At 41.4% G+C, this 25,682-nt stretch overlaps 2 protein-coding genes across 3 annotated transcripts in view; both read right to left on the minus strand.

The window, feature by feature from the left end:
• Nucleotides 1–20,377, minus strand: part of arhgef10 (Rho guanine nucleotide exchange factor (GEF) 10) — a 46,773-nt gene extending 26,396 nt beyond the window's left edge. The window contains exons 1-15 of one of the 2 annotated variants that reach the window (XM_084569142.1): nucleotides 20,196–20,377; nucleotides 12,682–12,791; nucleotides 8,127–8,540; nucleotides 6,631–6,975; nucleotides 5,481–5,517; nucleotides 5,134–5,222; nucleotides 4,781–4,837; nucleotides 3,954–4,141; nucleotides 3,353–3,469; nucleotides 2,596–2,707; nucleotides 2,280–2,392; nucleotides 2,098–2,175; nucleotides 1,841–2,020; nucleotides 759–875; nucleotides 494–586 (exon numbers count right to left, since the gene is read on the minus strand). In XM_084569142.1, the coding sequence (XP_084425268.1) occupies nucleotides 494–586; nucleotides 759–875; nucleotides 1,841–2,020; nucleotides 2,098–2,175; nucleotides 2,280–2,392; nucleotides 2,596–2,707; nucleotides 3,353–3,469; nucleotides 3,954–4,141; nucleotides 4,781–4,837; nucleotides 5,134–5,222; nucleotides 5,481–5,517; nucleotides 6,631–6,975; nucleotides 8,127–8,540; nucleotides 12,682–12,718 (1,977 nt within the window). In that variant the 5' untranslated portion in view covers nucleotides 12,719–12,791; nucleotides 20,196–20,377. The remainder of the gene's footprint in view (nucleotides 1–493; nucleotides 587–758; nucleotides 876–1,840; nucleotides 2,021–2,097; nucleotides 2,176–2,279; nucleotides 2,393–2,595; nucleotides 2,708–3,352; nucleotides 3,470–3,953; nucleotides 4,142–4,780; nucleotides 4,838–5,133; nucleotides 5,223–5,480; nucleotides 5,518–6,630; nucleotides 6,976–8,126; nucleotides 8,541–12,681; nucleotides 12,792–20,195) is intronic. The other variant, XM_084569143.1, reaches the window with a different exon arrangement.
• Nucleotides 20,378–21,047: 670 nt separating this feature from the next.
• cln8 (CLN8 transmembrane ER and ERGIC protein) lies at nucleotides 21,048–24,713 on the minus strand. The gene is made up of 3 exons (XM_084568559.1): nucleotides 24,652–24,713; nucleotides 23,604–24,238; nucleotides 21,048–23,233 (listed from the first exon to the last, which is right to left on the minus strand). Exons 2-3 carry the CDS (start codon nucleotides 24,141–24,143, stop codon nucleotides 22,907–22,909), a joined length of 867 nt encoding a protein of 288 aa, XP_084424685.1. The 5' UTR covers nucleotides 24,144–24,238; nucleotides 24,652–24,713; the 3' UTR covers nucleotides 21,048–22,906.
• Between the last annotated feature and the right edge of the window lie 969 nt (nucleotides 24,714–25,682).

Here is a 25,682-nt window from a genome sequence, read left to right on the forward strand (position 1 = left end):
TATCCAACCTTCAAAGGTTTTCAACAGTTAATGGAATAAAAACAGCAACCCCTCAGCTCTGACCAAACCAGCTCCCACCTACTCATCCATTTTTCTATATAAATGTATATATAAAAGACATCCTCATGACTGACTAATTTAGACTTTATATCATATTATCATGACCTATAAACCTACTTTGAGTGGTATATGCGGGCATTAAACTGAGGCGCATAAATGTGTGCTTAAAAAAGAAACCACTCTGGTGTCCTATTTTTTCTCTACAAGAGAGGCAGAAAATAAATGTGTCAGGAAAAAGTAAAGCGGAATTAAAAAAGATGAGGAAACCATGTCCCTCCAGAGCGATTCCCTTGCTTTCAAGGTTAGGGCTTTGAAAAACAAAGTGCCTTGATTCATGAGTGTGGCACTCCCTCTGCTGGTGAGTATATATACAGCACCATCCACTGATGTAGCATTTTACTGCAAAGGTGGTTAACATCAAAGTTCATTATACCTGGAGGAGCAAAATGAACTGTGGGAACCTCTGGATGGGTTTCATCATCAGGCCATACAGAGTCATTCGGTCGCTGCTGTTCTCCTGGCGATGCTGCAGACGAGGACATGGGTTACATTGTAGTGATAAATCAGTCTTCTTTTGAGGCAAGAATAAATATACTCTTCCCAGGAAAAGCAAATACAATATTCATTACACCATTTCCACACTATACCTCATTTCCATTCTTAGATAAACATTTTGCATTTGTGTGTTTTTCTCAAACCTTGAGGAACTCCAGGAAGCCAGGTTTGGAGGCGCACGTCTTCCTCACCACTGCCATCGCAGTGCTGAAGTTGTTCACATACTCACTGTAGGCATCGAGCACCATGGACTTTGAGAACTGTGGAACAACACAAATGTTTAAACACATGCAGGCTACTTGCAGGAATATACTGTATTACATAACTTTTAAAAGTGTTGGAACTCAAAGACAAAGTGGATAGCTTTGACCAGCCTGAGCTAGTGCTAACTGGCTATTGGCTAACAACCATCGTTATATATTGTCATCTTTGGATGTAGCAGAAGCACCTGACTCATCACTAGCAGAAGTATTTGTGTTTCTGATGCTGTCAGTTACCACTGATGTCCATTAAGGATTTTCATGGGTAGAAACCTCGGTGTCTCAAGGTTCGCAATTGGAACCTTAAAAGTAAGAGTAAATTTCGACTAAAGAAGGAAATGTCTGATTCACTCTCTAAGGCAGAGGGCGTACTGAGAACTATTCTCATTTTCAATTCTGTGTGTTTGCACACCACACTGACTTCCAATTAAATCGAGTACTATCCATTTATTTGTCTCTCCAAAATGTCTAATAATATTTTCATATAGTTTATGTCATTGCAGCATTTGAGGGCAAGTGCGCTATAAGGCTCCGTGTTCTCTAAGTAAACATAGTAACTAAATGATAATAGTTTTAGTTTAAACTGTTTAAACTCAACTGGATTTACAATGTTTTATTATAGTCTACATATACACTACAGAATAGGAAATATTCAGTTGCCTAAATAAGCCTTTAGTGTGAAATTATGCTGTTTTATCATATGAATTGTGCAACATTAGTTGGCAGTGGGAAAAGATATGGGGTTGCTGCTCCTCTGAGGGCAGGAGTTGAAACACAAGGAAATGTCGAAGAGGAGCCCTTTTGTTCTTGCCTCATAGTTGCTAAGCAGCCAATTACAAGAGCATCAAGTAGATTCCATCAAGAGAACAGAGAGCAGCGTTCTGTATTTTCATACGAGGTGATAATTAGGTAAGTAACGTTTAATATGTTGGTGCAGTTTTCTTTTAATTAGAGTCTCTGCTTACCGAAGCCACAAAAACATCCCCAATCATCTCCAGGCTGTCCCACTCAGCCACACGGCTCGCCAGGGCAATCTGGAAGAGGAAGTGGCACTGCAGGATCTCACGCACGCGATAGAAGGTCATCTTCAGTTTCCTGTCGCTCAGCAGCCTCGGCTCAATCTGGGACAGGGGCTTCTCATATTGCTGATAAAGGAGACAGTTTGACCTGAAATAACGCTTCCCAAATGAATTTTACATTCACTGCAGCTGTAACTGCATACCTCTAATATCCTCTTGAGTGCATCAAGATAGTTCTTCTCACTTTCCAGTATTGATGCCAATATGCATCTTCTCACAAGCTGTAGAGGAGAAATACCAAACCGTAAGTCCTTAGACGTTTGGCACGCTATCCTTTTAAAGAGGCATGTCAATTGGGATAAAAGTTGAAGGGCACGTTCGGTACCTGTTGTTGTGAGAGACCCTCTGGTGCTGGACACAGCACTGGCTCAACATTGAAACAGTCCACCTCAATGAACAGTTCAGATTCCTCATCCTCAAAACAGGCCGACTTCCTCTCTGAAAGATGAAGTTTACATAGAAGTGTTGTTTGCTTTATAATCAAGGATGCAAAAGCTGGTGAAGAGCTGGTTAACTACTGTAAGAAATATTCAAACTTAACAAATAAATCAGTTAATACACTGAAGCAGGATGTGCACAGCTAAAGCAACTAATTACTACACCTTATTGTTGAAGGCAAGCTGTCTGTTAAGGAAACATACCGTTACAGAATGACTTGGTTTTGATGAAAGAGCGTCCCTTCTTCACCGCAGCTCTGGTTTTCTCAAGCCCGTCCTTGGTCCCATCCTTAGCTGCCTTCACCAGCTTTTGCATCTTTGATTAAAAAAAAATGAAGTCATGTTTTTTTTCACAGCTGCAAAGGTGAAGTTTAGTTCACTTTGTCTAGACTTACGGCTACAAGGTTACACAGGACGGGAGATGTGTTAGAGTACGGATGATGTTATACAGCAGATTATGTCATACAGGACAGGAGAGCGGCGCTGACCAAAGAATGACAGTAACTGGGACATCAGCTAAAGGTAACATGGCGCTTACCTACCTAGAAAATAACCGATTTACCGTAATGAATAGTTTAAGTGCCACAAAGATTTTCCGCAGTTGTTTAATTTTTATTATGCATCTCTGTGCAGTATTGACAGGTGTTTCAACTACTTATAATATCAAATAAGAACTCCGCTGCTGGTGTCTCAGTTCACTGCAGAATATATCCTAAGCTTTACAGCCTCCTCAGATGCATTAACATATAACAAGACAAGTGAATGCAGCAGACAGGGAGGCAAATGAAATGTTTGCAAACCCATCACCAATGCCACCACCACAAGTCATTCACATCAGAGCAGGATGAAGGTACCAAGTCAGTGACAAGACGCCCCACGGTGGAGTTAGCCAGACTGAGAGTGAAGGGTTGGGACTACTTTATCTAGCACAGACAAATGAGGTGAGCCTCAGGTAGTTTACCTTCTGCTCGTGTTTCTGTTTTAGCTGATGCAGCTCTACCGTTCCCACTGTATTTGCCATTAGATCTTTCATCTTTTTCTCATAGTGTTCTTTCAAGCGTGTCAGATCTTGAGAGAGCTAAACAAAAGCAAAGCAAGCGTTACTGGTTATGGTTTTGGAATGAGGCTGCACCTCAGAGCCCCAGCGAACTCGCTTTAATCTTTATATTTCTGTTGTTAGACTTCTGACTTTGTTCTCCTCAAAAATTGCCTCTTTGTCTGGAAACATGAAACTTCCGTCAGGGTAAGAACAAAAATACCTCCTTGATCTGATGTGTGTGGGTACTTGTTTCCTTTTTTTGCCACTGGAATGAGGCAAAATGGACTTGCACAACAAAGTGGGCAGTTAATATTAAGATCTGATTCAAATAAAAAATGGTTTCAGACAACTGTCTTCAAATACATTACAAACGACCTTGTTTTTTTTTTTTTGCATATTTAACAATAAATGCACGAAAGTTAAATATACTACTAACAATAATGAAAAATGCAAACACTGTACAACATAGCCACACAGGACTTGATTATTGACTGGGAAATGGGAAGGTAATCATTACACATACATGGGTCTTCCTCTGGGGGGGCTTCCCTCTCATGAAGGCGTGGGGGAGGCCGTTCTCAGGGCGGCCTTCCCCGTCGCTGGTCTCGTCGTAGCTTTCAAACTCACTAGAGCTCCAGCCATTGTCGAGGGAGCTGCCGCAGCCACCCTCCTCACCGAGCTCCACGTCATCATAGATCATCTCATCTGGATCTACGTGAACGGCAATACTATACGTTAGAATTATTATAGCATGGCTACACGCTTAAATTAAATTGTGGAGCCTGCACAACAACTTGTAGGGTTGTTCTATCAAAAGCCGGCAGTGCAATATAAACTTATAGTTGAACTTATGCGTATGCTGTACGTATATGCAGATAAACACAATAAGAAGATACTGAAGATACTGAATCTAAACAGAAGAGACTTTTTAAAGCTTGTTAGGATTATTATTTTTTGCCAACACTGCAATGTTCAGTGCCACAGCTTTGACATGTTAACACAAAAACTGAATGATATCATGTCACTGTCAATAGCTTCAATAAAAGACGAACGTTTCCACAGAAAACAAAAGCTTCAAAATAGAGATAATAGTAATGACTGAGTAAGGGAATATTTTACATCAACATGGAATTACAGGTTAATATTGTTAAATAAAATGTTTTCATTCAATCAACAGGTCAAATATACCAGTTTCTGAGCCTGAATATATAAGGCAAACATAGGTTTTTGAAACAAACAGAAACAAAAACAGACTAGAATCAAAACTGAGCGACGCTGAGGTTTGGCAAAAGACAGGAAGTTTAAAACTGAATTTCTTAGATCACAAAATGAAAGGGAAAGTCCACAAACCTGTGTTGGAGTCAGAGTTATCTCTGGGCACGTCATCGTAAATCACCTCATCTGGATCTGAAGCACATTCACAACGGCAAATGCATGATTGCTCACATCACACGGCTAGGCTGTTTACACAGCAGTCAGGATATAAGAGGGATCTAAATGAAAGGCGCATACAGTAGAAGGGTCCGCTTCCTCAAAAGAACAGGGAAGGAAACGTCTGAGAATTCGGTTGTGTCAAAAGAAAAGACAAGGAGCTAATGGCACCCTGAAGGCATGCGCATTGGGCATATGTAGAGGCAAATACAGAGAACTGAAACAACAGAAGGTCTGTACAGTCTGATTTTGTTGAAGACATCATTCCTTACTTTCCATCCATGCAGTGTTGGCTGGATCTGATGCCCATTTCGCCAAAGCATCCTCTTCTCTAATTGCTGGATACTCCTCAGTGAAAACACTTGAAAAAATAACAAAACATTGGATTTACAAATACATACGGTCATTGTCATGAGGTAAAGAAGCCGAGAAAAAATGCTATGTTTTTGTATATTAATAGAGTGATAACGATCTTTCTATTACAACTGACCAGAAGGTAGCCGTCATTTATAAAATATTATACCTGAGGAGTATACTTTCCATTACTCTCTTAAGATCTACCGACACATTCACTGAAGGACTGGATAGTCTTGCTCTGCTTGTGAAAAATATGACTCACCTGTCCACAGAGGTGCTGCCGGTCCCGACCACTGTCACTGAAAGAGGAACAAGAAACACCTTAGTCATAGGAGACCTGTAACACCATACATATTCTCGTCTCACAGTTCTCATGAACTGTGAGACGAGATTAAGAGGCAAAGAGTTGAGATTTTTTTTTCAAATATTTTTTAGAAATCAACATTCATGTCACATAAAAAAAAATATTCAATTCTAAAATTTAATAAATATAATGGTTGTCTGTCTCTCTGTGTTAGCCCTGCGATGGACTGGCGACCTGTCCAGGGTGTACCCCGCCTCTCGCCCGATGACAGCTGGGATAGGCTCTAGCCGACCCCGCGACCCTTCACAGGAATAAGCAGTTACAGAAAATGAATGAATGAATTAATTTAATAAATACGTCTTGCATGAGCCACCAGGTGTCACTCATGTTTCCGTAGACTGAGCACGGTTTACACAAGGCAATTTTTTTTATCGTAAAATATTCCTTCATAAATTTCACTTGACACGTGTCCCAAATTCGAAATTCCGTCTGTAACCTTGTGTTTTCTGAGGAACATGTCACGGTAAGAGCGATAACCGCAGCAAAATGTCCTTCCCATGTGTGTCACGGCGAAAACAGAACTGCAAAAGTGTTAATAACTTTCCATACGACACACTTCTATAACTTTCTAAAACATTTAACTTAAAACTTCTGGGTATTTAATATGATGTGACCTTGGTAAGATAATAACAGTCTCAGGCTGTTGAGACTGCCAGGCCACAGGCTTGGACTCAGCTACTGCACGGTTTTAGGGAAACCGGAAAATCCTCGCAGCCAGCACAGATCTTTGGGGAGGGCTAAATTTAGTCCCCACTTCCTTGTGGCAAGGCTTTAGGAAAAACAAGAGAAACAAGAAAGGACGGGAGATACAAGCAGCTGAGACAGCATTTACGTGTCATAGCTTTGTATCCGTAGGTCTGAGAGCAGTGAAACAGGAAAGGTTGAATCTCACTCAAAGAATGAACACAACCTATGTATTTAGATTATATTGTTGCAGATGTTTCAAAATAAAACTAGATTAACATGTAACTCATTATTATTCATTACTATTTTATGAATCATTATTTTGTATTTTCAGGGTTTCCCCCTGTGGCCAGCTCTACTTTACCATCTTCATCCGCGGAGAGATGTCGGAAGATGACCGGTGTAGTATACGCTGGTGTGATGAGAGGCACCCCCGAGGGGGTTGCATAGCCACATGGCACTGGCACTGAGTATCCAGAGCTAATGCCAGGAGGGCTGGTGTGGATGTCGTGGCCTTCTCCCTCCCGTTCTTTGGGCTCCACTGGTGAGGACGCGGAAGAGGAGGGCCCATGCTGCTGCTCCAGCTGCTCCAGCTGGAGAGGAGTAATGTCAATCACAGAGTAGGGGTTGACTTTGCCCTGGGAGGAGGCTCTGGAGACGGCCTGCGGAGGCTGAGGGTCACTGATGGGTGCATTCTGGCCTTCCCCGCCTGATGACGGAAAGAGGATACACTAAACTTTTACAGAAAAAGATGCAATTACATTTAGAAAAACTGTACAAACGCCATAAAAATAGAAAATGCCACGTCAGTCACAATAATATGGGAACAGAGTACAATACACAAATTGTTATTATTTTTAAGAAGCCTGTCAGATTTCATTTGATGGCATCCACACAACATCAACAGTCATAAAACTGATGTATACAGTTTATAGCATTTTGTACTCAGGCCTGTTGCTTACATGGATCATTAGAGAGATTATTATGCAGAACAAAATGATCTGTACTGGTGCTCTGCCTCAAAAATCCCTAAAGTCTCTTTGTTTTAGTGAGATGAAAACACTTCTCCAAGGTTTGGATATTCTGGATAAGACTTGGTATAATATTCAGTCATTCATTCATCTTGTGTAACCACTTCTGTAACCGCTTGTCTTGTGAAGGGTCGCGGGGAGGACTGGAGCCTATCCCAGCTGTCATCAGGCGAGAGGCGGTGTATACCCTTCGCAGGGCTAACACAGAGAGACAGACAACCATTCACACTCACATGCACACCTAGGCCAATTTAGAATCAACAATTAACCTAATGAGCATGTCTTTGGAACGTGGGAGGAAGCCGGAGAACCCGGAGAGAACCCATGCAGACGCAGGGAGAACATGCAAACTCCACACAGAAAGGCCCAGTCGGAATCAAACCCGAAACCTTCTTGCTGTGAGGCATCAGTGCTAACCACCACGCCACTGTGAAAAGAGCAGAGAGGACCTCTTTTCATTACGATACTAGAGAATGGGAGAGTGAGAATAAACAGAGGCTACCCTGCCTGCTGCTGCTGCTGCTGCTGTCACAACTTTCAGTGATAAAGGCCAGACAATCTCCAGCACCAGGCAGCCAGAGATACAAGGTGTCATGAGAGAGAGACAGACTTGCCCTACTTTAGCATGAGATGAAGGAGCTGGACCAGGGCCAGATAATGTATACAGAACATGACAGGAGAATGTGGAGAATTTTTGAGCACAACCCAAAAAGAAAACACAATTTCAAGGCATTTTGTGCAGATAAATAATTAACTAGCACAACTGTAGCACAGAGGATTAAAATGGGCTCACTCATCTAGAGTTACAATAAAAGTTTGGGTTGCAAACCTGTTGTTCCAGGATCTGTCTCTGTGTCATCATCAAGAGGCGGGGGTGGAGGTGGAGGTGGAGGTGGTGGTAAATCTTTCTCCCCGTCATCAGTCTCCCCGACAGCAGATGTCTCCTCTGCTTCTGCTGTTGCCCCACCTGCTGATGGGGATCTGCTCGTGGCAACTGTTGTGTCTGTCGGTAATGGAGCTGCACTGGGTTTGGAGGAAGGTGCTGGGGAGTCCAAGATAGGGAGATGGCCCTCAGGGTAGCTGGCTACAGTGTTGTCCTGGCTCTGATCCTTGCTACTGGGTGCCAGAGGAGCTGGGGGTGCAGGGAGTGGGCAATCAGCCTCGGGGATATCGTCACCACTGTCGTCAAATTCGAAGGCTTCTCCCTCATCGTCATCTGTAAATGGGACGCAGTCTGCCAACACTGGAGAGAAAAGTTTAAGAAGTGTTGTATTACTGATCCAGAGAATATCAGATAAAAGAGACTGTGGTATAATTCCATGCTTATACTGGGGTGCAAGAGTAATGTAGTCAGTTATTGAAGTGACTAGTAGGAGGAGGACGTCATACACACTAACTTTCTAGTTCATTAGGTACACTAGTGACTGAATGAAAACAGTCACACACTGAATGTCAGCTTCATGAAGGTTATGGTTTTCAGCATTTGTTTAAAATAACTGTGACAGCTGTTGATACATCTGTGTTTTAATGTTGGAGGCTGTGCTTTGTATTGCTATGAGACTATTATGTAGTACCGGATTGTGTTGTACCGACACATGTCTCTATTATTTTGACAACCCCATTTTCAGTCTCGATTTAGGCTAGGCTAAATCTTTGTGTTTAGACAGTTGAATTTACGACCCTTCTGATGCTGTTTCACATAAACTAAACATTATCATAGTCATGGAGAGGGATTTAGGGAAGGACTGTTATATTACATTGTAGTTATTTTTACTAGCGTACCTAATGTTTTGGCAAAGTAGTGTAGTTATTTCACGCACAAACTAAATCTCAATTTAATTACCAGAAAATTTAATTTTATCTTTTGCAACAGTCTACTATATATAGTGTATTACCATTGTATTAAAAAAGACGAAAAGATAATATGCATAACTCTGGGATGACAGAAATGGTAATCATGCCACACTGTAAGCTTTTAGTTAAATTTATGTAGGATTATCAGAATAATCATATCATTTTGCTGAAACTTTTTTACTTTAGAAGACTACAGAGACACTGTGGGTGGCAGTTTGAGTCCATGGCCTGTAAAAAGTAAAAGACTGTGCCACATTTAGACTTATAATTAAGGGTGGGGTCTACAACAGCAGTATGTTTTCTTACAGATGTTTTTTCTTGCACTAAAGCTGCTTTGCATCTGCTGCTTTGCTTTACAGGGATACAAACTGGGGCAGAGATATAGTGTGCGTTCAAAGGCATCACATTAATATCAGAGCGCTCGCTTGGCAGTAGACAGGAAGGGAACAACAAATATCTCTCCGGTTTCCACACTGCAATTAGGCCAGCAGGAAAGAGAGCTGTTACTCCCTTCAGTGAGTAGTGCAGCCTGAGTTTATGCATTATTTCTAATCTGGTGAAAAATAGGGTGGGCTCAGTGGATCTCAAAAGACAAAAAAAAAGTAGGAGGGAGTAAAAGGACTAGGACTGGAAGATTTTGTGGAGGTGTAGTGAAAGAAAAAAAAAACTCATGTAAAATCCAAATGTTTAAAAATCTACCTGAATTAACTGTGACAGAAAATGTTGTTTAATAATTTTAATTGGGGTGACAGGGCCTTTCATCAGTTTCCTTTTCTTGAAAACACTTGATTTCTGCTCAAAAAATGCTCAAGAAATCTCTCAGTCAAAACAATAACAAAAGATGTAGCTGATGAGATTGTGAAGTACCGTGGGATAATGGGAGCTTTTTTTTCATACCACCTTTGCCGATTAAAATCTATCTGACTCAGGGAGAAGTCATGTTTATGGGAGAGGAAAAGCCTCAATGGCCACAAGTGATGTTAGCTGAAGATAAAACTCTTCATCTCAACCATTACATGATGTATTACACTGAATAAAATTACAGATTTCTCTGTTAGAAACCACACAATATATAACAATGATCTACTTGGAATGAAAAGCAGAAATGTGACATTATGTACTTTGAAATTTTTGTGGTATCTACCTTTATCATTACAGAGAGACAACATTTTGGACGTCTTCATAAGGACATGGAGAACGATGCTGATCGTCACAGTGTTGCTCACAAATACCACAGACTCTTTGTGAGCACTTTCCTGCATAGTCACAGCTTGGCTGTATCAACTTACAGCCTGAAGTCTTATCTAAGTCATAATCTTATCTTCGTCTCTCATATCCTAATGGTGTGGTCCCAAGAAAACAAAAACAAAAAGGACAGAACAACAGGTGCCGAAATAGCTCAGTTGGGAGAGCGTTAGACTGAAGATCTAAAGGTCCCTGGTTCGATCCCGGGTTTCGGCATTTTGAACTCTCTTAACCAGTGTTTACTTCCTACAGCTGTTAATCTACGTCCACCCTAAAGCTTTCCCTTAAAGACACAGGCAACACCCTTAATCTGGTCTTTTAACTGTTATCTTTCTTTCTCGACACTTAAAAACAGGGATTCCTCTGATCAGTTAAATTTCAGCTGATATGTTATTCTTTGCACGCAATTAGCGTCAAATTAACGCTTTCACTGTTGCAACATGTGGCGTCTCTGCCCCTCAAGGTCTCTATGGTCCACTAGGTGACTAAGTAAATTCTAACCCAGAGGAAACCCCCCGTAGCAAACACAATAACTTTGAAGTCCCTCACAGCAGTGTACACAGCTCTAAATCACTGGTACTGTTCCCCCAGGCTTTGGCAGGTAGTCATTTCAACTCATCGGTGTTTGAGAGAACGGTCTGTGACTAATGTTCTGGGTCACCACCGTGACCCTGTGTCCATATGCACCCATGACTTAAGAAAGAAAAGGAGGCAAGAAAGGGAAGGTGCAAACCTGGAAACAGAGATGCTATCTGTCTGTTTCCATCTGTGCAATAATGAATGGTGTGAGACACAGTGATAAGGCACGGACAGCTTACTAATAGCCTAGGAAATTCCAAGGAAGCAGCATATATAATGATATGCTAGTACCTGCCCTATTATGCACTCTGGTGCCCTCACTGTAGTGTCAATGTGAAACACGACTATGCCACAATGAGGCAGAAATCGATTTGATTGGATTTTGCAAGACCATGTCAATGTTCAATAGTACATTTGAAGCTGTGGGTAGAAAAGATCATTGACAATTGGCTGCATGGGTATGCATGCATGCAGCTTAATGACAGACTGTGTTAGATGTTGGCCGAACAGCGCAAACACGGACAAGTGTAACAGCACAAACACACAAAACCACTTGTGATTATCTTCTAAACCTTCTAATCTGCTTTTGTGCCGCAACACTAAACTGGACGACAAAAAGGTTTCTTCTCTTCGCTTTCTAGTCTTTTGAGAATGTTAAGCACAAGAAATATGCATGCCAATGGTACACACAGACTAGATGAGGTACCCATTGTCAATTCATAATGACAATATGGACAGTGTTCTAAGGGCCTATCTCCACTCTGCTGCATAATGGTCTGCTCAAATGAGTCACCAGGTTGCGATCCGCTTCTGCATTGCCCTGGCAACAAAGCAAGTTACTGGCCAGATCGAGACGAAGCATTTCTCTGGCCTGCGACTATCCCCCGGAGGCTGTGTGCGTGTATATGTGTGTGTGTTGCTGCACCAGCATTCAACCTAATACTGAGGCACATTGTCTGGTATTCACAGTAGAACAGCACATTTTACCCTCCTCACTCCCTGGTTCCTCTGCCCACACACTCCACAGTGGCGTACGAGCGGAGGAGAGGAATCTGTGCTGTTTGCTCATACTGTCCAGCTTCAGCAAGCCTCTGGGAAGTGATCAGACTACAGATGCCAGCAGGTGATTTTAATGCCCTAGCTCTCTAACCCTTCTGAAATAGAAAATGAAACACATGAGAGTATCGCAGTCTACGTACTGTCTGGATTTAAAGAAGCATTTCCTCATTTCGTTTAAGTGCCCAACAGTCTAAAATTCTCCAATCAGGTGAATGAGTTGCTAAATGATCCATCATATGTTCTATAAAATCCCACAACACAGACATTCAGCAAGCTATAAAACTAAGAAAATGAGAAACTGTCATAACTTAGAGGTGGAACGAGTCCTAAAAACCTCTTTATTAATGTGTGCTGGGTACTTCTTTTGTAAGACAGAATTAACATCCACTGTTGTTCAGACATGTAATTTGAGAATAACAAAGTGAAATCTTTTAACTCATTATATTTGTAATAACAGAAATCAAAATCAATGGCCCGTACGGGGATCGAACCCGCGACCTTGGCGTTATTAGCACCACGCTCTAACCAACTGAGCTAACCGGCCCACAAACAAGTCCGCAAACAGGTTTGTTTATGAAGTTGTTCATTGCAGTAAAGTGAAACCAACAGATTGTACACTAAGAATGACAATGCTTTGTTGACTTTACTTTCAGGAGGCGGGGGAGGAAATTCTTCCACGTCCATGCTCGCTGCTCTTGTCCAGTACAAGCTCTTCAGACAGCAGCATGCAGGGGATCAACTACACCGACACACATTCCTAAAGAAGAAAAAGGACAACGTAAAAAAAAAAAAGCCAAAATAAGCACATTGATGCACACTGTATTTCCAAATTAATTTAGCAGAGAAGAATGTGTCCACACACCACATGAGTTAGGCATTTCTGGCATATTTAAGGCACTCGGGCCGCAAAAGCCCAACTACGCTTGTTATTCCATGTTTCTTAAACAAAGCAGTGCACAGCAGAGGAGCATGGCTGTGTGGTCACAGTCTGGTGCCTTTTGTGTCAACATCAGAATCTAAACCAAAGCTAATTCAGACAAATGAAAGAGTGAATGAAAACAAAAGACGCTCTCATAGTGGTCGCAGGGACTGTTGACATTAGCACGTGTTTAAGTGTACACAACATTCTCATATGCTAATAGTGGGTGTGTGTAATGTCATGGGTATAAAGCGGCTGTGCTACCATTGTAATGGATAGTTTATACCCTGTGGCGTGGCCATTATGAGAACAAGGGCTGAGGTGGGGGGTTGTGTAGCTAAAACAAAATGTGTTCAAAGCAGGTCAACGTTTAGATTTTATTGTTCGCTCAACTTTGGTCAGAATGAGCAAAATTCCTGGAAGGCTTAAAGCAACTACTTTCTCACAAGTAAATTTGCATGTAGATTATTTAGTGTTGTTAGTAAAGGAGAATTACAAAGTAAGCATTTCACTGCATTGTCTAAACGGCTGTTTTACTGTCAGCGTTTGTAGGATATACAAAAATATATCAAATCAAAACCCAAGCACACAGGCAATAATCTATGAACAAACTTCACACTACACCAAGACGTATAGGAGTATTTAGGGGTCACCGTGATATTTTGCATTAATAGCAACACGCATTTTGGCCCGGGGAAATGTTATTAGCATGCTGAGACAGGTGAGACCTTTAGACCTGCATGGGCATGAGACATTCCTCAGCAACACAGGCTTTGTTTGCTGATGTACAATTCGTACCTAGAGGTGACAGTTTCTGTCATCTGTCTCTGTAAATAAAAGTTTGGCTATTTCCGGGCTTCTTCAGCAAGCTAATATCCACTAGGAGAGATAACGGAGCCATGACATCATGCTGTAACATAAAGCAACCATTGTTGTGGTATGTGTGCCACATATTCTATTCATGGAATCTCCACAGTTCAGTTCAAGCCACAACATAAGTTCACAGCAGTCTTCTTCTGGCAAAGACAAATCTGCGCCACAGTAATGCAGAAAACAAGAGGGATAAGTCATTCTGAGTCTCAAAGCTTGTTTTGTCTACAAATAATGTGAAATCATCTGCATCTTTGTCCTCCACCCTATTCACAGGGCACAAGGCCAGAACAGAGGATGTGAACATACAGGGGTAGTGTCTGCTCAATACAGTGCAACTGACAGATAATGCTAGCGCTAACAGAGACAGGTAACGTATACATAGCCTTGGGAGACATTAGCCTTGACAACAGAAATGAGTCTGAAAAGACAGGAGCAGCTACAGTGTTATGTAGTACACGATGAAGCCGTCTTTAGGATTTTCACTGCACAGCCTGAGAAAAGTGATATACAAGTATATAACAGGTAGCTACATGGTTGTAAATTGGCAGGAAAGTTTTTGAGCGAGAACAAGTAGCCTAGCCCTGACAGGAGCTTCAAAGAGTGACTCATCTTTGCCTTCAAACACATTGTTTAAGGTTTAGGACAGCAGGAAAAGGAAGGAAGGGTGAGAAAAGGAAGTCAAATATTCAGGTGTGCTCCTCTCAAGGCACAGAGGAGAAAAAGTACATTGGTGAAAAACATCTTGTATCTCTTCTTTGACTGAAAGATATTACATTTTTGCTCTTTTATAATAAGCGTTAAGCTAACATAGCTAGAACTGGCGCCACATTTGATTCCCCTGCTGCAAATAAAATAGAAAAGCAAAGACATCCTTTCTCACTGTTGCTTTGAAATCAGGCAGCAGATTCCTCCATTTTTCCTCTCTCCTGTAATTTCTCAGATTTTTGTCTTTTTACTTGCACTTGGGAGGAAACTAAACGCACCTTTCCACAAATTACATCCTGCAATGCCTGTGGTCTTGTGTGACTTCAAATGTGGCGTGTATCAAAGAAGCACCTGTCTCACGCCGTGTTGTCCAACCCGTAAAAAGGAGCCCATACCTTTGTAGCTCCTATCACCAGTTTGTCTAGACCACAGCACTGTGAATAGTTACACATTTAAACTGCACAACAAAAGTGGGCAGCTGGCTAAGTGCAGCCTACAAACCCGTACCAAAAGATATTTGCCGTGATTAATTTACAATCACTCTGGTCATCCGTTTATTGCTTAATTAAAAGGTTCTGTATTACAGTCTAATCTGACAGCATGACTGAAGAGAGAGCGGAAGCACCAGAAAGGTAAAATCGTCCCTATAGTCGATGACAGGCCCAGCTGAGCATGTCATTACATGCTAGGAAGGCTAAGGTGTGCTCTGCAAACAGGAAAACAGTCATCTAGCTTTCTGGTGTAATGCAGACAAGTTGCTCAGCTGTGTATGCCTAATGACCTACATATGGTAAAGAACAGACAATTTGAACTATATGTAGCAAACATGTTGTTAACAGAATCCCTTGTGTGGAGGATAAAAATGCAACCTACACCGATCAGGCATAACATTATGACCACTGACAGGAGTAAATAACATTGACCTTCTTGGTGACAATACAATGTTCTGCTGGGAAATTTTTGGGCCACCCAACTGGACCAGACCAGGCACCCCGGGCCCATTGCAAAGACACTCCCTTGATGGCAGCAGCCATCCCCAGCAGGATGCAGACACACACACACACACACACAAATATGGTTTAGGAGCACAAGGTGTTGACCTGGCCTCCAAATTCACAAGATCCCAAACTGATCAAGTACCTGTGGGATGCAAAGGAACAAGCCTGATCCACAGAGGTCCCTCCCCTCAACCCGTAGGACCCAAAGGCCCACAATAACAACTTCCTGTTGCCAGACACCACAGGACACCCTCAGAAGGTCCATGTCCATTCTCTGATGAGTCACAACCATTTTGGAGGCACAAGGGAGACCTACACAATATTAGGAAGGTGGTCATAATGTTATGCCTGATCAGCGTATGTTCAGACATAAAAAAATATATCACTCTCCAAAGTTTCTTTCTGGGAGAATGAGATTGTAAGAAATTATTTAAATTAAAGTTCTGTGTTATTCTCTTATAAGACAAAAGCAAGTTTCTCACAAACTACACATCTCACTTGTGAAGAAATTCAATAACGATGGAACAGAATTGTATTTGACAGCTGGAAAGACAGTAATGCTCTTTTAATTATGGATTGCTTGTAATTTCCATAGTTTCCAACTTGGAAAAAAATACACTAATACTTCTCAAATATTCTTGATCTGCATGAATCCCCTCACCCACAACTTTAAGCAGCCAGAGATCAAAAACTAATTGTGTGTGATGCTGAGAGCTACTCTGGAACACCCTGGCTGGAAGAGAGGTTCTGATTCCACAGTACAGCCACTTACTGACAAGTGGCATTCCACAAACAAGCTGAAAGTCATAAACAAAAGCCTGGAGGAGAGGGTGGAGAGAGGGGGAGAGACTTGTTGTCTGCTGTGAGTGTCTGTCTTTGGCTTTGGAAGCTCTTTAGGTGGCTGTGTTATTGGGCAGTGAGTCTTTCCGCCAGGATTACAGTAATCAGACCTTGACCAAAAACAGAAGATCCCAGGCCCACAAAGAGTGGACGAACGGGCTTAACAAAGTACTGTAACGTACTTGTGGGGATGTTAAGGGGAGGACGGGACAGCACTTTGCAGCATACTAAAAAGTAGTCTAGCCTTTCCACAATGAGAATTATAGAGCACTGCTGAAAAGATCTTGTCCTGCCAACTAGTTTATGTGTATGAAGTGTTGAATATTTTTTTACAACTGTTTGTGTTGTATCCAGATTTTCAGTGTCATTCCAGGTTATTTTCTAAAAATGCCAGGGACCCAATACAGAAATTAGAACTCCATTCTTGGCGTTACCTAAAACACACTGAGCTAACCGGTCTTGACAGCCCAATGCTCCTTCGTCCTTTGTCTCCTTTGCGAATTGCATCTTGACAAAGTAAAGCCAGGTAGTAGAGTCTATAGCTGAAATCTCAACTCTAAAGCCCTGGGGTTCATGCAGGATCAGCCATGCAACTTTCACAGCACACAGTATCTGGCCAACCAGCCTTGACAACACACCACAAACCTTTACTTCAAATCGGGTGGGGAAAGCTCACAAACGGGCACAAGATAGCTGACTTTCAAAAGCAAGAATACTGACTGCTAGCAAGGAGAAATTTGAGATTGAATCAGCAAAGGACAAATTGAAAACATACTCATAGAAACAAATATGATTATAAATCACTGCTAAGCAAGCAGTATTCCTCATAGCCACATTTTAATTGGTTCCTGCGGAAAGATTTGTGGATCAGTGTTTACACCTCCTTGCATTCATTTAGATTCCATCAAAACACTGAACAATAAACCAAACAAGAAGACCAGAAGATGAAACCCTATCAGCTACCAGTGTTAATTATGTAATCGCTGAGGACTGAAGGGAATACATTTCAATAATCAGGCCCATAGGGCTGCAGGATTTTTTTTATCTGATTTGGTGTGTTCGATTGGACAAGTGAGTTCAGCACTGAGCCCATGTTTCTAAAGTGAATGTGGTTCACACTAAGCTACTAAAGTGACTCTATGTTGTATGGTGTCATCCAGCCACATATATCCAAACTAACAGAAGACATTTTTAAAACCATTTTTTACATTAACCTTATTTTTTAGACAGATTCTGTTTTTAATAAAAGAGGTAAACTACTGACATGGCTCTCTCAGCTTGGGAAACATCGGACAAAATGAAAGACTAGCGCTGCATAATATTTCAAACGTGGTGTCCATTTCAAAACAGAGGTTGCACAGTCTTGGCTGTCACCCCTAACTGGTCTCCACCCACCCAGCGAGCCACACCAAAGCTTTGAGAACCCGACATGTCACCAGAAGAGCACTATTTAGTGTGTGGTGAGCAGCGGCTAAGCGGCTGCTCCAAAGAGCTTTTGTTGACTGGCTGGATTAAAGCTCTAAAAGAATTTTAATATGAATGGAGCAGCTCAATCAGATTACAATAAATGACCACAGGAAACCACAGCAGTCTTGATTGTCAGCAACTCATCTTTGCACGGACTTCAAAAGGGTGGAGACAGTTTCTGAAGCCAAGACTGCCACTGACCCCTAGCATGACTCATTCTTAAACAGCTAAGAATGTGATTTATAAAGTCCTCATTCAATTCAGAGAAAATGGTGCCTATGTAGGCATCTAAATAAAAGGATTGGGTATCTTGGTGACTGTGTGATCTAAAGTGCATACCATGTATCATTTAACTCTTCATCCTGATAAGTTGCTAATATAATGTCTCACTCGGACCTTGAATCTTCTGGATCTAAATTTACACTTGTTCCCAGCTGCTAATCAAATGTGTGGTATGTGATTTCACGCATCCACCGGCTGAAGAGCAGCGGTGTTTCTTTCCCAGCTGTTGCTGAACTATGTTGCTAATCCATGCCTTTTCACAGTGGATCACTGGCCAGGTGGTGGGTGGACAGTGAGTCCATAACTGCCTTTCTAAAAATGAATGGTATGCTCCTCCGCTCAACCACTGAGTACTCTGGCAACCCAAGCTCTGTCATGGTAAACAGACAGCATGTCCACGAGCCACTGCTGCCTGGTCACAATGACTCAAGAAATTAGCAATTCTTGGTATTTCTCTGGTGAGACGCATCTGTGTTCTCAGACTGTAACAACTACAGAAGACGACACTTTGGCTATACTCTCTGTTTTCATCCTGGTAAGTTGCTAATATGCTGTCTCATTCAGACCTTGAATCTGCACGTGTCTTGAGCAATCCAACTACGACTGACTAAGGTGTGAACACACCCAGGATGCATTTGAGACCTGTGTCTGAGAGAGAGAGAGAGAGAGAGACACCACAGCTCATTATTAACACATCTCAATGTTAAATAGATACATAAAGAGCGCTGTTCATGATTATGATGCAGATCTATCAGATGTATTCTGATGTGTACTGATGTACAGAGGTTTATGCATGCAGAGTGCAAAACTGTGAACTGAGCTCGAGGTGTATTTGGGGACGTATTTACTATTTCAGGTGTGAACAAGTGCTTTTTTTTTGTCATCCGATCACTCAGGACACATTCAAATAACCAGGTCTGAACAGGGCCTTAAACGTGCGCTTGCATTACGCAACTACAGACAATTTGAAAACGGAAAGAATGACCAGGCCAGCCTTCTCTAGATGTTTTTACAGAAGGTTGAGGTACTAAGCATCTGTGTTTGCAGCCAGGCCACCCTGGCTATTTGCTAAACAAATTACCACGGGAGACTTTTGTTTTGTGTGTGTGAGTCCGAGAGTGTGTGAGTCGAGCGTGACCCCCTAAACCTTCCAGCTCACCCTTGTACTAGCTGAGTGGACTGGACATGCACAAGACTGGACAATACAAAGCGAGATCAAAGCGCTCTTTTAATTTAAGCCATCATTTTGAGACTTAGAGAACCCGTAACAGATTCCTTCAGTGCCCTTGCCGTTTGTGGTGCAGGCAGGCAATCACTGAGAAAAACTATTAAATTATGGCTTCACTACCTGTTTAGGCCAAATCTTCCAGCTGAGTGAAGCTGTGCACTGCTTTCACTGAGGAATGCTATGCATGACTACTTGAATTTGCAGCCGACTGCAGCAGATCAGGAAAACCTCTTCAGTTACTAATGATTTTAAGTAAGTGACAAATACACAGGGATGCTAATATTTTATTATTTCTATGTTATTTAGAAAAAAATAAAACGAATAAGGTTATGGTTATTTTACATGCTGTCTTATCAGTTCTGAAAAAGGCTATCTAGCATCCTTGGAAAGAGACAGGGTGCTCAGAAAGTCCTCAACACTGAGACGTTTCAAAATGTTAAATGACAAACGAGACACGTCAAAGCCTGAAGAAATGAGGTGGAAAGACGTATGGTGAAGTTAGTATGACAAAGAAACAACAGAGAAAAGCTTCAGCTGAGACGCAAGGAGTTCATATAACAGCGAATACCGAGATTAGGAGCCAGTATTTATCACAGAAATAAATAGTGACTGTGTTATAGCAGGTAGCTGACAGTGTTGGCAACTTCACAAAGTTAGCTAAGGCGCCACGTTATAGCCATCTCCCAATACACTCTTGAGTCACTACTGTACACAAAACCAATATTTTACACGTTTTTCAATTAAATATTTATGAGCCTAATGTTGTTTCTCATTTGAAGTAATAGTAAGCGAGAACAACGTAAACACTTGAAACTTTGCTACAAACTTAGAAAAATGTCCTAAACTCACCATTTTATGACTGCTTTCCCAGACGAACTAACGCGTCCTTTCGCTGTAACACAGTGCAAGAGTTAAACGAGACACATTTCAGACTTCAGGACAACTTATACCACATCAAATCACGACCAGTTTTCGCCCTTTTTTAAACTCTCTTCGTTGCAAGGCAAGTTGACTTTCCATCCATGGGAAAGCCGTCACCTCCTCCCAGGAGCTGATTGGCCAATCTGTGGAATAAAGCAGGCTCTGATTGGCTACGATGGACGTCCATCAAACTTCCAACGTCTTCTCCGGTAGGATGAATCAGGACAGAGGAGTTCCAGCAAAGTGGTCACGTGACGCATGAGGTGGCTTCATAAACAGCTGTCCAGGGATGATGTTGGGTTAAAGTTTTGTGTATTTTCCCTTTAAACTTGGAAATAAAATGCAGGTTAAGTCCATTTATGGCAAATTCGTGATTCTCCTCACCACAGAGTCTATATACGCTCATAATGAACAAGCTGAACAATTAGTTTTCTCTTTTTCTGGTTTGTTTTCAAGCCAAACAAGGGGGCACAACTGCAAATAGACACCTGTAGATTGGGTAATTCCTTCACTTCCCTGCTAAGTTGCAGTTTCCAAGCTAATTTAAGGACTTCACATGTCTCACAATAGTCTTACCTGTGAACTAGTGAAATAGCACCCCACCAGTACCTTTCTGAGGTTACATTTGCACATCAACACTTGTTTAACTTTTCTAAACTATTTCTGTTTTACTCTATATACTATAAAAAAAAAAAAAAACACTTTTCTGGTAAAACTTTGCACACAAACACAAAAATAATTTTTTAATATCATAAATTATTTATTTTGTTATCAAAGTAGAAAGCAACACTTTATTTAGAAACAGACATATTTGTAATATAATACTGTGTATTCTTTCAGGGAAAAAAGAATCAATCTCAAAGTTGAAAAATGTGTTAAACTCAATGATACAAGAGATAATTATTCCTATTCTGCCACCTACAGGCAGAGTAGGAATAATTTCTGAGCATTAACAAAACCAAGGGATGCAGTTATTTGTGAGAAAACATTTTAAGTCGTTTCTTACATGGCACATACATTAGTATTGCTATTAATGGTATTTTTGTGCTGTCTCAAAAAATTACAAGTATGAATCCAACACTTTTTGACAAAATAATTTTTTTCAAGCAAATATTCAAGTGATATCAAATACAGCTGGGTGAAAAATAAATATTAAAAATAGTTATTTTTATGTTAAATACCAGTCTGAAAAACCTCCACGTTATACTGATATTTACGAATTTTAAGACAGTGAAGTAGTAAAATGCACATGGAATTAAAAAAAACAAAAAAAAAACTAACCGATTAGACAAATACAGCTTCAACTCAGCCGTCTTTGCAAATTCAAAATGTAAAATGTATCCATATTTTTTGATACTAAAAGTGAGAATGAAATGTCACAGATGCCTAGAGATTGTTAACATAATAAATGAGTAATGTCAACGCAGTGAGAGATCTGAGAGTGAAAATACTTCCTATGCCAGAAGAATGACAATACACAAACCCAAAACACCAGGCCAAGGCTTTCAGCACAACGAGGCCGTTGTCTAACACTCTTGTCGAATTTTTCAAGTACAAACAAACATATATTTTAGTAAAGCTTTTCCACTTTAAGTTAGCCTTCCCAAGTAGTGAAAATTATATCACGGTTGAAAAGTAAGTTAAGTAGTCTGTCAACAAATGCTCCAGTTTCACTTTACCTCATGCATCTCTATTGGGACAATGAGGCCTTTGTGGTGTGGACCATTCCTGAGCTATTTTCCAACAATAAAGACGATTCTGTTGTGCCACAAATGTAATAAATGTTTCCCTCTCTGTTGAAAGAGTAAAAAACAAAACGGTGACTCATGATTTAACAGATCAAACTGTCCACTTAATATCCAAACGATCTAATGACTAACCTACAAGAGCTCATTCTATAAACATAATCCAATTTTACTGCGTTTCCTCCAAACACACGCTAAATAGTCATGTGTGTTATAAAAGGTTCATGTGACTTCACTACTGAATGATCGCCACTCCAAAAAGGAAGCAATCTCTGCTGTCTAACATATACGGTGTCCCTTGGCAAACAACATGTGAGCCTTCTTTGACTATATAAATAACTGAAATAACTGCTGAAGTAACGATCAATACTGTGAACCTAAAGTAATAAGACTTCATGAAAGACCTATTAAACTTAATGAAAATGAAGCTACTGAATGCAGTGTCTTCCTGTTGTGAATAGCTGATGCATCAGATGACTGGTAAGGCAGATTTAAACAGGCAGGGCTTCATTCCAACGCCCTACCTGTTTAAATCTCCTGTGAATTATCTACTTTACCAGTCATCTGATTCACACATGATTTAAACAGGCAGGGCTTCATCCAACACCCTACTAAAGCACGCCCTTCTATTAAAAGCTAACCAGATGTTGAACAAGATATGCTGATGAATATCAACAACATATCAAACCTGCCTTAAAGCAGACTCAGATAAGAGACTGTCCTGTAGTATTTGTTGTCACAGTACCAGATGATCGAACATTTGACATCAGTAAGGTTCACTTGTCCCGCACATAAAACAATAACAATATAGTCTAATAATAAAGATAAAACCTAAACCATCATCAGACCAAAAGTCACATCCATTCAGAAAAGATATGAACTTTTTCATACTCCTTAGCTGGCATGGGGTTTTCCAGAAGCCTCAGACTGACCCTTCTTGGTGCAGTTCAGCGGTGCCGGCTTGTTGCCAAAGTTCCAGTCCACAGGATTTAGCAGCTGCATGGTCTTCTTGTGCGTCCAGATGGGGTTGATGATGAACGTGAGGAGAGCCAGGCCGATGACGAACAAAAGGAGGGGGGGCTTGGCCACATAGGTGCAGAGCTCTCCCCAGTGGGTCAGGGTTACCCACCACATGTAGTAAGTGAGTACCATGCGACAGTGGAACATGTGGATCATCACCCACTGGTTGGCTTTCCAGAACAGCGTGCGTGCCCAGCCGGCCTGTCAAGACAAGGAGAAGGATGGACAAAGAAAATCAAGATCTTTGTGTGACACCAACATCACATTCTTGAAACTTGTGCATATTTGTGTTGAATCTGAAATAGAAGGTTTGAGTAAAGCCTCTGTCTTTATTTAGAGAACTTCCTCTTTCTAAGAACACTCAACTTTAGTCAGGAGGTAAACAAGAGGAACTGAAACATGTTTGCACTTCCTTTAATTTCTAGACCGCAGGTCAATAAACCTTCAGATCAACAAACAGGATGTGGTGATACTGTTAGGAGCTGATAAGATGACTGACGTTACAGTACAGTTCACCAACCTTACATGCAAGGAGATAGGTGATATGAGGCGAACAGTATGAGGCCCTTACCTTCAGTAACATCCAGGATATACAGGTGAATGGCGTACTCATCTCCAGCAGGAGTGTAATCAACGGGAGGAAGTGGCCCTGGGAATCCCACACCAGTGTCCCCACATACCCAGCCACGGCGAAGAAATGGTGTATCGCCAGAGGGAGGTCGAAAGACCAAAATACCAAGCTGGAGGCGTGGAGTGCTACGTTCTCAAACACAAAAAAGCCCGTAGCTGTGAGGACAGTAAACCAGGACCAGTCCTCTTGGCCCCTCACTCTGTCCGAGCTTATCACAGAGTCCGCGGTAAGGGCCCATAGTCCGGCTACACTGCCCTGGATGCCAAACACCGCCCGGGTGGCTGCCAGGTTCCAGAAAACCTTCTCCTTAGCTAGCAGGGAGTTGTAGGTGCGACACAGGGTCACAGACAGGAGGTGGGAGAGGAGGAATATTGCAGCATAGAAGCCAAATCCGAGGCTGATCAGCTGGAGGCGGTAGTCCCACTGGAAGTATTGAGCACTGGGCTGCGGCAGGGAGCTGGTCTGCTGCTCTGAAGACATGGTGCTGAGGGAAGACGCCGGAACCAAGCAGGGGGGGGCTCATCTGAAAGAGGAACAGGGAGCAGCAGCTGGAACATGCATGATGAGTGAACCACCTGCAAAACAATTACAAACTGCTAAAGAAATGACAGACAAAGCTAATTTCCAGATTTATAAATGCTCTATATTTAACCTCAGTACTTTATAATGCAGTAGCCTGTAATTAGTCTGGTATGTCTCACCGAGGTTTGCAAACAAAGACGAATATTTAAATGATAGTGGCATGAAACATTATTTAAAAGCCGTGTAGCTTTAACTGACGCAACTTGCTGTGATGGCTAAAAAAGAGGAAGCAGTTCAACACCACATTAAGAGTGCGGTTTTAAAGAAAGAAAAAAAAAATACTGTGAAGTTCTTGAGCAACACTGAGTCATACTCTATTATCAACCTGAGCAACACAGTAAACAAAAGAAACACGTTACCGACACAAGCTAACGACGTATTAAATGTTTTAGAGCAGTTTACTCACCACAAACCAGATACCTTAACATCCTCGTAACATATGGAAGCCTCTACTCTGAGCTCTCTGTGTTATTTAACCAGAACAGGGAAACTCACATCATACGACTCCAATTTGGTCATGTGACACTCAAACCGGAAGTCACGCCCCCCTCCGAACTTGCGGGCATCCCATTGGTCAACGCCGCTCAGATCCTCAAATCCTACTGGTTATCGACGTGTCACGGTATGTTAGCAGTTAGGTGAATGCGCTCTATTTTTATCATATCTAAAAACAACATATAACACTACAGAACAAACACAAGGCGTGCAATGCAAATTAAGTGCTAAATCAACACTGTCCTACATGTTGATATAGCTGTTAGACTTTGCACAATCTGAGCTGACCTATCGCTACACGATATTCAGTAAAGGACATTTCTGTGTTACTCAGATTTTCTCTTAAAGGATAAAAGGTCCCAAACACACAATAACACCATCCTGAAACAAAGGTACAAAATCCAAATGGAGTATCTGGTAAATTAATATTTTATGAATACCTGTCTTTGTCCAGCAGGGGGCAACATTGCATTGCTTATTTTGGGATCGGGTCAAGTTGAGTTCTATACATTTTAAAACAGAAATAAGCAAGTTAATGAAAGGTAGGTAAAAGCCTGAATCATTTTTCACTTTAAATGCCTTGAGATCTATAAAAACATATGCAACTAATCCCTTTTAACCGAAAGAAAAAGCAGCAGTTATTTGATATCAGCCTAATTTCTGGATGCGGAGTCTCCTGTTAGCTTGAGGCAAAATGTTGCATTATTTAAAACTTTTTAGGGCTTGCGAGTTACGGTATGCAGGCCATTTTGCCACAAATTACATCTTGACGTCTTTCCCAGCCCACGGTATTTGGTGACCTCGTGTAGTTATCAATTTTTGGCCATTGCAAGGTCTCTTAATCATTTGGAATTTGATGACACAGGGTCCTCATGTAATGTAGCAGTTGTCATGATGTTGGAAACTGAAGGAGTGGAACTGCTGGCCTTGCTGTCAGAGAAG

This window comes from Chelon labrosus (assembly GCF_963514085.1).
Source record: "Chelon labrosus genome assembly, chromosome: 20".
NCBI lineage: Eukaryota > Metazoa > Chordata > Actinopteri > Mugiliformes > Mugilidae > Chelon > Chelon labrosus.

Coding starts and splice junctions, on each gene's coding strand:
- cln8 (XM_084568559.1), bottom strand. CDS start 24,143: ATGTCTTCAGAGCAGCAGACCAGCTCCCTGCCGCAGCCCAGTGCTCAA. Junction 23,234..23,603: donor TATCCTGGATGTTACTGAAG/GTAAGGGCCTCA, acceptor TTGTCTTGACAG/GCCGGCTGGGCACGCACGCT.